At 41.9% G+C, this 14,848-nt stretch overlaps 2 protein-coding genes across 5 annotated transcripts in view; one reads left to right on the top strand and one right to left on the bottom strand.

Annotated features, from left to right (window-relative positions):
* The window catches only part of UBA6 (ubiquitin like modifier activating enzyme 6), a 33,962-nt gene extending 31,266 nt beyond the window's left edge, over positions 1-2,696 (top strand). For all 4 annotated transcript variants that reach the window (XM_082314951.1, XM_082314949.1, XM_082314950.1 and 1 more), the window contains one exon: positions 824-2,696. In XM_082314951.1, coding sequence (XP_082171077.1) covers positions 824-959 — 136 coding nt within the window. In that variant the 3' untranslated portion in view covers positions 960-2,696. The remainder of the gene's footprint in view (positions 1-823) is intronic.
* Positions 2,697-6,492: 3,796 nt separating this feature from the next.
* On the bottom strand, positions 6,493-14,027 carry STAP1 (signal transducing adaptor family member 1; the record flags this gene model as incomplete). The annotated part of the gene is made up of 8 exons (XM_082316389.1): positions 6,493-6,600; positions 7,223-7,292; positions 7,944-8,072; positions 8,708-8,868; positions 9,820-9,876; positions 10,587-10,700; positions 11,393-11,464; positions 13,890-14,027. The coding sequence occupies 8 exons, from the start codon at positions 14,025-14,027 to the stop codon at positions 6,493-6,495; spliced, it is 849 nt and encodes a 282-aa protein (XP_082172515.1).
* Positions 14,028-14,848: the final 821 nt, after the last annotated feature.

Raw genomic sequence — 14,848 nt, 5'->3', positions numbered from 1 at the left:
GAGTGACTGTATTCCCCCAGCATTTGAGCTGGCCTCGTGAACTAGTGCTCTGAGTCGGCAAGAAAATAATTTTGAGACATCCGAAGATATGTAATGAAAGTGAAGTTGATTGACCTTGTACTTCAGTATTTTATTGTGCAACTTCCAAGCAACAGCTGTAGCTTTTGAGACTGCGGAGAGCAAAAGGGGGAAGTTGCACTAAGACGTGACACACTTACCTAGTTTAAATTCACACAGTGGTCACGAAGGAAGAAGTCCCAGGTCCTCGCTGTTTTTTACCCCCTCATTGCTATTTGCCTGCAAAGTTCAAGGACTTAACAAGTCTTAACTTCAGTAGAATTACTTTCCATCAGGACTATGTATCTAGTGTCTGCACTGAAGTGGTTCTCCCTAATAATGTATTAAAACCAGCCATTATTGGTAGACCAAGAACTTGCTCCTCCTCATTGACCAGAATCCTGCACAGAAAGCTGACTTTGCCTTGTGCCTCAGTAGGATGCCAAAGAGAAGTTACGTCGGTGAGGGATCCCATCCAAAACTGGCCATTCTCTCTCCTCTTGTACTGAGCACTTGTTAGTGAGCCATGTAGTAGCTCACTAACGGGCTAAGTCTATCAAGAAAATGGAATACCATTTGCTATACCTCAGGTGGAGGAACAGCTTTTGTGTCAAAATTAAAAAGGTGGCTTATTCGCCATTTTAATCTGGTTTCTAGTATGTTGGGCTTCATTGCTGGCAGTGAAATTCATCCTAGTCTGGCCCTGAATTCCCACTGCCAACCCTCCTTCTGGTGTGTTAACAAACTGTTCTTCATTTCCTTGTAGGATGCAAAAGCTTGTGAAACCATCAGCTGATAAAAAGTATGTGGATTTGACAGTGTCGTTTGCTCCAGAGACTGATGGAGAGGAAGACTTGCCAGGGCCGCCAGTGAGATACTACTTTGTTCAGGAAGACAATTGACGGTAGAGACACAAAAGTCACTCCCAGACTGTTTGTTCTGAAAGGAGTGTGCTAATTTTCAGCTATTAAAGATGGTACTATATATTTCTTTTTGGTGAAGCCTTAATTAAAACAAATGGTGAAAATCAGTGGCTTTGCACTGAAGACAAACTGGATTTATGTTTCATCTGCTCCCGTTTTCTTCAAACCTGTTCGCTCAAAGGAGGATTGGTCACTCCATGAGATGGAATGTCCGGTACAGTCCTTTCCTTAAAGACAAGATTTGTATTAATTTGTGGGGAGCTGAAGAAAGGAAGAAGAATGGTGAACATAACAGATGGTCCCCATGTGCACATTACGCACTGCTTAGAGAAGAGTGCAAAAAGTGGGGAAACTGCCATTTTATGATACTCTTGGTGTTTTAAGAACATCGCAAATCCATTTCATATGTTACTTAATTCTCGAACAAGAATTTCCTTCTTGCCACCTACCCATGAGGTTTAATCCATCCAAAAGGTTTAAACTCCCACTTAAAAGCAGATGAACTGCTTTATTGTGTTGTTGGTGCTCTCTTCTGAACAGTTAGTGATGCTGTGTGTCAGAGCAGCTGTCGTATGTCAGTCTCAACATCAAAACATAGGGAGGCAGGTCTCGAGTAGGTGTAAATTTTCACAGCTCCCCTGAAGTCAAGAGAGCTGGAAGTGTTGATTATCTGCACTAAGACCGTTCTTTGGGTAATACTGCAATATGGGGAAAGTGGAAACCTATCAGAGAGCTGAGGTAACATGTTCAACAATAAAACTGTGTCCTCAAAGAAGAGAAAATGTTGGGCGTGGTTCAGCCTTTCTGCCTTCACCAAATTAAAAACACTGTAGCAAATGATGACTTTGAAAGGAGGAAAAGGCAAATGGCTCTGGATGTTTGTCATAGCAAACACTGTTTCCCCAGCTGCTCCTTTTGGTGCCATTTCCTTGTAGCAAATGGTTATGCTGTACACCTGTCCACAGCACAAGTCTGAGTTGCACTGAACACTGAGGTTTTTATCATCATCAGTCAGTTACTAGGGTACCTATGTATAAAGAATCTGCTTAATTGGAAATAATTAGGGACTAGCTTTGCTGCTGTGGTGAGGCAGAGGTGCGTTACGGAAACATCTGTGACACCACCTTATTTTCTCTATCATTTAAACACTGGATAGTTGAGCTGGTAGTTCTTTTTTCTCCCAATGATGACATAGTGAAGTGAGGTTAGAATAAAAACCTATGAACTTGAAAACCTTTTAATGTGTTTAAGCTTTAGAGATTGTGATTGCACATTATCTCCTGCAGCTGTTGCAAAAGCTACTGACTACTTAGCCATTTATCCTCGATCATAATTTATTAAGCTTTAGGGATATCTTCACATTTAAATGAACATTATTGGTCAGGAATTTTACCTCTCCTTTTTCCCTTCTCAGTTAGTTGTAGTCAAGAATAACAGCTATTAGGCTGGGAACTTGAACACCAAGGTGTGTGGAACTGAATAGCTGGAATCAACACTATTATTCCAATATTTGGGATTTAGTCTTACATGCGGGATATCTTCTGGAAGGTGTATATAGTTTTACAGTCAGTCTAGTTTATAGATACAATTTTCTAGATTAATAATACTGCTTTTTAAACTACCTAACTTATTTCATTTTTTTTAAGAACTTCTTTTAGAGAAACTTTTTGAAACAGGAGAAAAGGTGGCTGCATTTAGAGTGCAGAGAAGGCACAAGCAGACAGTAAGTTTCCACTTCTAATTAACAACTAAGATATATTTCACTGTGGCAGTATTAGAATCTGAACTCTTAACTGAAATCACTAATTAGTGCTAAGAATCACTTAAAGGTTTAGGTCAAGTCGAAAGTACTGCCACCTCTCACAGTTGGAGATGGAAACAGGTGAAACTTTGAGTAAGTACACTCTGGTACGTTAGTGTGGTGTTAACATCATGCTTATGCTTTTGAAGTAAGTAGCATATAAAAATAGTAGAGTCCCAGTACTTTGCTAGAATGGCATCTGACGGTCTTCAGGGTTTAAAGTAAATTTTCAGATACAATTAATGGAATGGCTTTTACTAATGATAACACATACAGCTTTGTGAGACCCTTGCCAAAAAATCCAGGTTGAGGTTGGCAGGGATCGGGGCCAGAATTTACAGACATGGCTGTATCTCTATACTGCTCTTATTGTGTGTATCTGTTGGATGGATGTCTGTCCTGTGGGTGGGTTCTGCTCAGTTAAACAGTTGCTGATGGAAAAACTGAAAAGGCACAATGGCTCTAGATATTTATTAGCAGACCTTTAACATTTTCTGGATATAAGTTAACCTAGGTAAAATCTTACAAGTAATAACCTAAAGAGGACTTTATGTGGAAGAACTGTGCATGTCAAGTGGCTCATTAAAATTGTTTTTCATGTTTTAAAACTTTCTGAACTGCTGGTATGGAGAGTGAATGTATTTGTATTGAAGGTTGTGCAGAGTGGAGTGAGCCAATTCAGCGTGAATTTGTTTGATACAGCCCATTTCTCAAGCTGTTGCTGCTTTTTATCAAAAGTCTCAGCAGGTGCTCAGCATGATCACATGAAAAGGGCTCAATCAAACTGGGCAAGTGAATTTCAGGGTGCTGGTCTGCCAGATCTCCAGCATTGTCACTACCAGTGCTAGCAGTGCAGAGGCTTGTCGCACTACCTGGAATCTGAGAACTGCTTTTTTTTTTTTTGCCCTTTTTTTTTTTTTTCATTGTGTTGAAAGCTTGTGTGTGTCTAGGACTGTTTGATGCTCTGTTCCGCTGGAGCAGCTGGAGGTAGCCATCTCCCTGCAGCAATGAAGAGCTATCCACTAGAACACTTTGAATAGCTTTCCTTCAAAATGTTGTTCTTTGAAAGAGCAGTTGACTTGCAGAGATGAAGTTTTATATCAGTATTAAAGACCTTTCTCACTCAAATGCTTTCTTACAGAGTTTGCTCATATTTACATTAGCTTTCCCCTATTTTTTTGCATTCTTAATAGTTGCAGGAATGTTTGTGCATGCAAAACACAAGGCATTTAGCACCCAGCTCAACTGTTCTCTGTGGTTAATCTCTATGCTTCTTTAATGCTAGGAGTAGTGAGGATTTTGTGTGAAGATCACGCTGCTGTTAACAAGACTGTTTTGGTGGATCTGGTGGATTTAGGACTTTATTTACCTATACAAGGAGTAAAACGTACATGTTTTCAGCTTTTTTTTCCACCATATGGTGAATATGTGAATGTCCATTTAAAAAAAAAGCTATTCAAGAATAATAACTACATAGAAAGAACAACTCTGGCGCTAGCTGGGCCTCTGAATGCAGAAACCCTGTCACCTCATCACGGCATCTCACATCCTGAAATACTGCGGGTTTGAGCTAGGCAGAGAGTTTGTATATCTGACTTGTATCAAACATAAGTAAAGGCTTTAGGTAAGTTCATGTTCTTAATTTTTCCTTGTGTCTTTGGAACAATGTGGCTGTAGGCCAGTTGTTTGAAGAAAGGAACTGAATTTCAGCCAAATGCAACTGGCTTATTAGCTCGAAAGGCTTATCCGTCCCTGTTAATTATCTCCTGTTTTGCAATTACAGAGCATAGTCTGCTGCAGCACAGTCTAGCAATCTAAACCTTTGTCCAAAGGTTGATAAGTTTTGACCAGATAGCTTTTGAGAGTTTATTTTAGTGAACGTATGTTTTGTGTGGTCAGTGAAGTAGCTAGTGTGGGTGTCTGTCCATGCTGCAGAAAGCTTATTGAGGCTCAAGCTTAAAGGTGTCATGAGTTACAGCATTGGTAACACCAGCAGAACTGTCTTGCTAGTAAGTGAATCATTTTGCAGGGCAAAAGTGAGATACAGTGAAGAAGTATTAAGTTCCTACTTCTCACAGCAACACACAAGTTTCAATTTCATACTGAGGAAAAGCTGCAACTCTAACCTGATTCATACTGAGCAGCACCATCTTCACAAAGTGATCTTAAGTATTTTCATGAAAAGAAAGTGCTAACGTCTCATGTTGTACTTCTCTAAATGCAGTGGGTGCGCCTTCATATGGTCACACACAATCTATTATTTAGAAACGTGTGAGCATTCTTTTAAAACATCCTTCCCAAACCTTGACTGACTTCCATAATCCTTGAAACAAGTAATAATTAATTTGTGATTTCCCAGCTGATATCAAAGGCACACGATGATCAGTCTTGGTCTGGAAATAAGAGCAACTCTACCTAGAGCACTCGCTGTGCGTGTAGTGAAGGTGCTAGCTGCTCCCCTACCTCGATCGTAGCCGTCTTCAGCTGAGCTGTGTGAATGCTCCCCCACCACTGTCAGAGAAGAGGTGTGGTTTATTTGGTTGGGTTTTTTTTTACAGAAAAAAGCGAGGCTCTGGAGCTAGTCATATCCGCTAACTATGAAGGAGTGTAGCTCAGCAGTGGGTACCCATCCTCTAAGCACTTTATTCAGTCCAGCTGCCTGGCAGAACTTAGAGGCTAAAAATAGTAAACTTGGATCTTACTGCTGATCACTTAAGTTGCTCGTTTTGAAGGCTGGATCCCCACTTTCCAAGAAGATGGGTGCTGTGCCTAAGGCTCAGTGGGATTCCACAACTGTTCGGTATGATCAGCAGGGCTCTCGCGTGCCGCTGCCTTCCCTTGTTACCAGCTGTGCAGCCTTGTCCTCCTTGTGCGCTCGCTGGGGCTTGTCTCAGCCCATGGAGAAGGGAGTTCAGAGAGCTTAACCGACAGGGACACTAACTTATTTTTGTTTAGTTTCCCGAAGTAGCTCACAGCAGGGTCTGAACGCCCCTGCTGGCATGTAGAAGGGGTGGGAATGTTCAGCTGGGCAGGACACGTCTCGGTTTGCTTGACTTTATGCCCTCCCTCAGTTGCATAACATGGGAGATGCCCCAGCCACCTTACTCGGGATGTTTCAGGTCCTGCAAGGGTTGCGTGACCTTGCAGAGAACCAGGAACCCCCAGTTTAAGCTACTAGACTTGTATTTTCTGCTTTTTGGTCTGTGTTGTGCCTCTCTGGCAGTGCTCAAAGCCCCAGAAGAGGTGAGGCATCCCTGCCGTCTCTGTGGGATGTCAGAAACGGCACTGATCCGGTTACAAGTGAGTAGACAAGAAATGGGATTTTTAACAGAAAGAGTTTATTGCAGTGTGAGCTAGTGACAGAACTGAGCCCACAAACACTGTCTGTCTAATTTCAATACACTTTTTTTATCGCATTTTGCAGGGGCCATGTGACCTCTCTTTCCCACTCGTCTTTTCTTCTTTTTCCACATATAGTCTTCTACAGGAATTGGGGTTATTTGCTCTCCCCAAATCTCAGAAGTTTCTCTGGGAGAAGCTGCATCACATTCTTGGTTTAGGGCCAACAGAGCTGTTCTAGAAATTGAGAAAGAGTAGCTTGCGGGATGACTTCTGTTTATCTTCAATGGTGCAGAGTTCCTGTGCTGCTTCTCGTGCCTTTTTCTTTCAGCAGGACCGTTCCTGTGTGTGTCTTCAGCAACCAGCTCGCTTTCAGAACACGGGGTCCTCTGCAGCATGCGTCATGACAAACGGCTTCAGGTTCCCTCGGGTTTGATTCACAAAGTAATTAACAACATCCTGAAGGCTTGGGAGTGTCACCTGTTTCACCAAAACAAAAAACCAAACAAACAAAATCAAACACCTCACCAAATAAAACAGGCTACGTGTGTTGAGAACACATTTGCAAAAACATGCTGGCAGGCGGGGATCCCTAGCAATGTTTCTCAAACAACTGACAGAGGATTTACATCCAGCGTTTGGATGCAGTGAGGTCCAGGACAGCCCTCTGCTTTAAACCAAATAACAGAGTCCATGCAGCCTTGCTCACACTTCAACTAAGTTAATTTTACTTCTCAGAGTTACATGGAGTGCATTTTGAACTTCCTCTAGCTGCAATGAGAGCTCAGTTTTCAGACTTAGTTCTGAAGCCTGAGTTGAAAAAAAAAATTAAGCAATCTTAGGTGTTTTGTGAGTAGTTTGATTTTATTTTTGTTAGAGAGAAGATGCTGATGTTTGGGTTTTTTCCCCCTACTTTTCTAGTTCTTAAAAGATAACTTGTTCTTTGAGACTAGGTGAGTTGGACTAACAAGAGAGGTGAACTCTCCACATACTTTGACTCACAAATTATAGTTAGGAATTTACTAGAGCTTTTCTAATTTTCTGCAAAGTGATATTTCTTACACCTGCTTAAGAATCTTCAGCAAGGGAATTGGTCGCTTACCTGTCTTTCCAGTTCAATAATGTAACTTGTTCCTTTGGACATCACTTTGTAGTGCTTTAAGCATGGGGCACTGAAAGAAAATGGAAGTTGATATGCTGTCCAAAATGAAATACTTTTTGATGTATCATTGTCATTATAAACTCCTTTGCAGGAGCAATGGTTGTGCTTTGTAATATCCCCAGAGCTTACTGAAGGTGTGCGGCAGGGTTTGGTTTTTTCCTGTTTTAGTTTAGAAACACTGAGAATTGCAAATGTCATTCCTGGTGCCTCTTGTTCTGAAGCCCAGCAAAAGCTAAACCATGGCAATTCAGCTGAAATGTGGTGTGTTTTTAGACTAAGTTACTGTTTGAAAATACTTGTCTCTTTCCTTTTTCATTGTTCATTGTTACAAAGGGGTGTGGCTTGTTCCATTTTCATTCTGCATGATGATTTCTTAAACTGAGCGGGGTTTCATGGCAAACAGGGGAAGCCCATTTACCCAAGGAAATGGGCTTTTACTGGCTGATAGTTATTGCCTCTTTGTTTAATCTAACTGGCTTTGGAGGAGGAGAGAACCAGGAAATCAGTCTCAGGCCCACCCCTGCTGCCTCATTTGCCTTTCTCAAAATAGCCTGAAGGCAAGGCATATGTTTCACATGTCAACTCTGGGTATTAAGAATTCAGCTTTTAATACAGTGCGTACTAGTTAAGAATGGGATAATATATTGTGGAATCAACCTACTCCAGCTTCTGTCGGATGGTGATTGCGTAGTTCTTGCTGTCGCTGCCGGGACGTAGGATCAAATTCCCACATGAAGGGTTCTTTTCTAACATCTTTATCGCTTCTTGCCGAGACACTGCATAGAAGCACCTGCATAGAAGGGAGGAGAGAAATGGCATGAATGCGAGTTACGCTGGCGAGGCCACGTCATTCTGAGCTGCGTGAAGTGCCGTGGTCTACCGGGCTAACACCTCTTTGCAATGCTAGGCTCACCCTGGGTAACTAGCCATGGCTGCCAAGAGGCATGACATCTGAAGGACTCCTGCTGATTAATGCTGCTATAGGAGCATAATTCAGGACAGCAGTGCTTTGGCATTCTCAGAGAGAAAGCGAAGCTTTCATACAGGTATGATGCTTTCTGGACCCTTGGAAAGAATGCGAGAAGAGTAACCTGGACTTACCTTCAATTTCTCAATGGTAAGCAGCATTTTCTCAGAAAGGCAGATAGAGCAGCCCAACGTGTGGCTTTCTGAAAAGTTTTTTAAGCAGAGCAATATGCTGCACTCAGCCTTTTCAAAACAAAAGGCATTGTAGGAAAGCTGCAGGAGTAATCTTTCCCTTAGGAAATCTCTGCAAAGGCCTTAAGGTAGATTTTGTTCATTGACTATTATGCAACCCATGTACAACAGCTGCATTTTGAACCTCTGCATGGAAATAATACTTTGAAAGAAGAAGGGAAGGGTCTTTAGTCAGGTTGGGGTTTGCATAGTTCAGTCAGAGCTTACGCTGGCATAGTGGTCAATGGACTGCTGGGAGGGCTTTTTCTGTTCAAGGGTGCACTGGAACAGTCGTTAGGCATAGTCCTTCTTTTCTTTTCCTTCTCTAGCACTTCATGCATTCTTGTAAGTTGCCCAGGTTGTAATGACTCATCTGGTGGAACTGACAGCTGAAAATGAACAGTGTAATTGAAAAGAAGACGAAAGAGTGGACAAACATTGTAAGCAAGCATTTCTGCGCGTGCATCACAGCTAATCTCTGAGCGCAGCTGCTGTGCAGAAATCTTCCTTACCTGCTTGGTTTAAGCAGCTGTGATAATCTGAAAGGTTTGGATGTGCCTCTGCTTTGAATAGACTGCTGCACATGTGTGTTTGTTAAATAGTGAAATAAGGATATCTGTGCCCTGATTTAGAAGAAATGTGCATTGATGGAAGTGGGAATGATGTAAGAATGCACAACGATGTTTTGCAGTTGCTATACTGCAAAAATACAAAAGGCTGTGTAAATGTAATTTAACCTATTTCAGCCATCCTCAGGTCGTTAAGTGATTCAGCTAGGCCAATGTAAAGTCATTTGTGAACAAACTTCATTTATTTTCCCACTGGTCGTTATCAAAGAGGCTCTTGCTATTTTCAAAGTGCATTTAGCTAAGAAGAATAGTAGAATAAAACACAGGGCTGAGGGGTTCTCTCAACTGTGCAATTTGGCCATTTCTTTGGTTATGTCTTTATCCCATTATAAAGACCTAGAGAGTTGTTTCTCTCAGAGCAGGCTCCCTCTTTCACAGCTGGAGGGGATGAACTTGTGCTAGAAGTCTTTTCCTTCCTGGACAGCAGCGGATTGGGAACTGTGTCTGACTAGATACCATGGCAGAGTGTGTATTGCAGATGAGCTGGGGTTAAATCAGCCTGAATTTTGCTCTCCTCAAGTTAAAAAACAAAAAACAAAAACCAAAACCAACCAAAAACCAGAACCAACAAAAACCCTCAACAGCTTAGTGTGTGCAAACACCTTAGAAGTGAGGCTTTGTGCCTGTGGAAGCCAACTTCTGGCATGCATGAAGACAAAACCCCCTTATAGACACTTTTGACATGAAGGGAGATATCAAACTCTTCCATACCTTTGTTACGGTGAGAATAAAACCCTTCCATTCTTTCCCACATTCACAGTTATTAGCCTGAGAGAACAGAAAATGATGGTGTAGGAACAAGAACAACTACAGCAACAACAACAAAAAAGTATAATATTTCACATGGAAGCCTCAAATAGCTCTCACCCTTTTAGAAGTACCATGTCTGGAAATGAGCTCCCTGCCAAACTACATCACACCCTGAAACCCTGCGCTTCCGCAGTACTCCATGTTCAATTAGAGGGAGAGGACAGAGGTGGGAAGGTAAAAAAATCATATGCTCTGTTGGCGTCAAAGGAGAAGGTTACGTGGATCCAAGGAGAAGGCCAAGCTAAGGAGATACCTAGGTGAGTCTCCAGTATAAAACCTTCTAGACAGTCCCTGAGCACTACAGTCTGTGTGGCTTCTGAATGGTGGGGTGGGCAGATATTTTATCCCCTTCTTGGTTTTGCAGGTGACATGGGCCTGTCAGTGTGGTACTTCCTGGTTTCTCTTCTATATTTTCTTCTTCAATTCTTTGCTCATATCCCCAGATACTCCTGAGAAAAACTTCGAATGCCTCGAGGGGGAGTTTCCCTGCTGTTAGGTTCCTTTGCCCTGCCTCCCTCTCTGGCTGCCTTTTGGTGCTGCCTGGCTGCAGGCTGTATGCTTAGATGACAAGAAGGCAGCTCTACTCCCACACCAAAATGGAGCTCTGCAAATCTGTGGGAGATGGAGTAAATTAAGTGGCTTACAAATCACAGTTTTCCTCTTTTTACCTTCAGTTCCAGTTCCCCATTTGACAGCATCAGGATGAACCGTGCAGAGCTGTTTTCATCTGGATGAACATTGGTTGCTGAGGTCAAAGACGATATATCTAATTTCTGTGAGTACTAAGGAGGGGGGGAAAGAGAAATAGCTGAAGTTGTAATTTTCACCAAAAATCTAGCTGTTCTCCAAAGGAATTCGTTTAGAAGACAATAGATTGAAACTTTTTTTTTGCTAGAACTTGGGTTAAGTTTAACTGACGGATGTGCCGAAGGTCAGTCCTTTGCTTCTGCTTACAGAAGCTCCTCTCACCAACAACGTACCTTCTGGATTTTTCCCATCCTAATCTTCGTAATCACAAACAGGTTAAATCCACAAGACCTCCCTGAGTATTTGCTTTGTGACTCCAACTAAACCCTCAGCCAGGGTACACCATAACAATACCGAGCACGTTTTCCTCAGCTGGATAAAGGAAAGTCATGTTACACACCATGATAATTTTACCCTTGTGCACAGGTGCGGAAAAAGCACTCCGTAAAATTATGGAGCAATGTGGATACATTTGTAGCTCAGGTGCCAAAAAAATACTCCTTTTTTGTTTTGATGAGGCAAATTAATATGCCATAGTTTGTTTCACTCTGGCTTTTTTTGATCTCAGGCTTTCTGTTACAATGTTCAGCATTTTTTTTTTTTTTGGACTATGCAGATGAGAGAGGAAAGGGTGCCGAGAGGTGTCTGGAGTACATAAGGATTACTCGATGAAAATAACTGATGCACTTAATCAGAAGGGTAGTTACAAAGACAGCACGTTACTCACTGTTGGGGCTTTCTTATCATCATAAAAGAAGAGCATAGTTCCTCTGAGTTCAGTCCAATACACTCTAAATTCCTGTTGGAAAGGAGGAAGTGTCAGTTTTTGAACATGATCTTTTTAGTTCCCACAAAACGCTGAAAGTGAAAGAACTGCTAAGAAAAAACTCATCCTATGTTAGTTTTCAGTGTTTTAAAGATCGTTAAAAGAGCACGTATGTATTTTGCAGGCAGTTTATGCAAAAAAAGTTCAGTAAGTAATTCTTTACAGGCAAAAAGATTTATAGGTTCTAGGCTGTGTTTTCTAGTATCCTAATCGAGCATGGAACTAGCAAACTTTACTTTTAACTAAATGTTTTAAACATTTGTCAACAATTTGTCAAACAATTTAAAGGGGGCACGTAATGGAAGGAAAATGTATTTTAAATGCCACTTCAAAATCTTGCTCTCCCTAAAAGGCATACAAGTGGAAAATAGTGTGAGGTGAACATGTGTAAAGGCTTGTCTTCTGAACAGCATTCTCTTGAAGTGCCTGGTTGCATTGAATTTTGATCCTGCCAGTTTACTTGCTACAGGGAGAAGATCATGGAGCTTGACGGTAGTCTGACCTATTAACTGGACTTCTTGCATTTGAAGTGGTATTTTACATGCTTTGTCTTTAAATTGTGTAGTAGCGTTTGTCAATCAACACCATGCCAAGGTAAATATGATTGTCTGACCCTTCTGACTGTTCCCTAATGCAGTCATGCTGGAGTGATGGGAAAGGTTTTTCTGTTTTCATGTGCCCCGGAGAACTACAGCTGTTACGGGACTACAGCTGTTACGGGACACTGAATTGGGAAGGCAACTCTTGTAAAACAGGAATTCTGTTCTAGTTTTCAGTTTACTCACCTGTTTTGTGTTTGTTGTTTGGTTATTGGGTTTTTTGTTGTTTGGGTTTTTTTTTTGAGGTGGGGGTTTAAAACACAGTCACAAAAATTGAGAAAAGAAATAACTTGTGAAGTCTGATAGGTCATGCAAATTAGGGTGAGCAACATTCCCTAGAGTATCCTGTAGGTGATCCTTGCTCTTTACCCTGCTAGCTCCTAACTAGTCTTTCTGGTGGTTTCTGTCAAATTACTAGTGTAAAATTTCTATAGCCTCTGGACCCCAACCTCTGAGCACTGCAGTGTTGTGTTAAGGTAAATGTCCTGTTAAACCATCTGTCCCTGGCAAGTTAATGAAGGCTGTGAATGCGTGCTGTGGTATGGGGCTGGACGTCATGGGAAATTTTTGAACTGCGCCTTACGAACTGGGCTTTCCGCTCTATGGAAATGTAGCAATAGTAGTTGCCCAGGAGCACTTGTTATTGTTTCACAGCCATGAATATGTTTTTCTCTTGGGTGTCTGGTCTCTCAAAAGTGATAATATACCTCGTCAGTCCCATGTAAGTCTCTTCAGATTGGCTGCATATTATTGCTCTGTCCTGTTAGTTTTTGTTATTCCAGTATGGTAGGTAGTGAATTTCAGAAGGAGGGATTGCTCAGGGGGGGAAAAAGGTTTTACGTAAAAGGAGATAAATAAAGGAATGTAACAGGGAGCTTTATTAAACTTGCAGGTGTTCTCCTGCTAGATACAACAAAACAATGCATGGAATAATTTTTAGTGCTGCAGAAGAACTAATAGTAAGATTATTAGTCTACTTTTTGTTTCTTGGAGTTCCTGTTTTCTGTGGTACCTGGTTGTTTCTGTGTTTGTGAACCACCATGCTATTTTGATCGTATCTACCTTTAGCACTGCGTGACTCTCATTTTCTCTACTCTGTCTGTGCTTCTGCATCTACAGAGATGCGAGTGTAGGTAGGGTAAAAACGACTTTGTAACCCTAAGTACAGGGATTGTCATTATTAAGTGCTAAAAAAGGGCAATCAGCTTGATTAGGGACATGCTCTGAACATCCATGCTGTTGTAACATACACAAGCATGTAAGCATTTACAGATTTGCATCTTAAATAGTTATCTTGGGTCAAAAAATCACTCTTATTTTCCCAGTTAGTCCACATATGTTAAATTACTAGCTTACTAAGAAAAAAAAAGATGTAGAGAATCTCACGTATACTTCAGGTGGCATGTCAATGAAGACTTCAGGATGGATACTGTTCTTCAGTAAATAGAGGATGCGTCAGAGCAATATAACCATGTCAAACTTTGCTCTTGGTATTAAAAATATTGTATTTGCTTTTTACCATGGTGGTAGCTATGAAATCAGTCAAACTCTATCCACATGTCAGTAGATAACAGGAAATTATAATGGGATCCTGGAGATATTGGTGGTTACCTCACATAACTTATTTTACCCTCCCCCCAGTAATATGAACAGAAATAACTAGATATCATTATTTCGGTGCAACCATTTGTGTCAGCCAGCGCTGAGAAACATTTCCCTCCCACAGACGTGCAGCTCCCGGCAATACATTTTTTAAGAAATATTTCAACACATCCTCTTCCTGGGACTGCGTGCCTTACCTGGCATCTTGAGTGCCGGACAGACAGGTAACCTTGGAAGTACAAAGGCAGACCCGTGATCCTCTGCCTCTCCTGGAAGATTTGTCGGGGGGCTGGCTGAGGAATTTCCTCAGGTTGTTCCCTAATGCTTCTCAGCATCCTTTGGATCTCTCAGCAGGATATCTGGGTATCCTCTGTTGCTGTGCTCTTTTTCCCCCCCCACTCCCGTTGTTCTCAGTCTGCTCTGTATCAGCCTCAGCCAGAGAACTCGCCCCAGTGAGAGGGGGGAAAAGCAGCACCTTGAAGAGGAAGTCTCTGTACTTGCTTTTAGGTCAGTGCACGCCACCCACTCTGTGCTGGGTGTATGATCACGGGGGGGGAACCAGACTGAACGGATTAAAAGGATCTTTTCCTTTAGGGTTTGCTCGAGGGGAGACATTCAAAGGATGAGCATGCTGGTACAGAAGTGCACCGTTACTGTGGTGGGTGTCACCTGGAGGTCATGGTGGAAAAGCATGCTTTTTATGGCTTACAGCACTGGACTGTTCATGGGCTGCTTCCAGGGGGGAGACTGCTCTCGGCTGCCTCTGAAATAGTATTTAAATTTTTCATTGGGAGCATGGATTAACTGTGAGACTGTCAGAGTTGAACTTTCTTCAGCAAATGGCATGGGGGATTACAGGACACTAAAAGTAATATTGGAAATAAATCTACCTATGCTTGTTTATAACTGGCAAGGATATACCAACTTGGCAACGTGCATGTAGGAAGGCGGCTTTCATTGTGAAAGAGCTAATATACTGAAGCCTTTGAAGAAATTGTGAAGGGAGATGGTAGTTCAGGGACAAGATGTTGGTCCTGATGAAATGAGGGGTGAAATTTCCATCAACTTCACAGAACCGTGATGTTTAACTTAGTTTCTGGCCTTCCCCTTAGCGGTCAGAAAGAACAGAGATGATGAGACTTGGTGTGTTGATGCT

This window comes from Platalea leucorodia (assembly GCF_965183815.1).
Source record: "Platalea leucorodia genome assembly, chromosome: 6".
NCBI lineage: Eukaryota > Metazoa > Chordata > Aves > Pelecaniformes > Threskiornithidae > Platalea > Platalea leucorodia.
The sequence above is the reverse complement of the archived record's forward strand: the minus strand, read 5'-3'. Positions and strand labels throughout refer to the sequence as shown.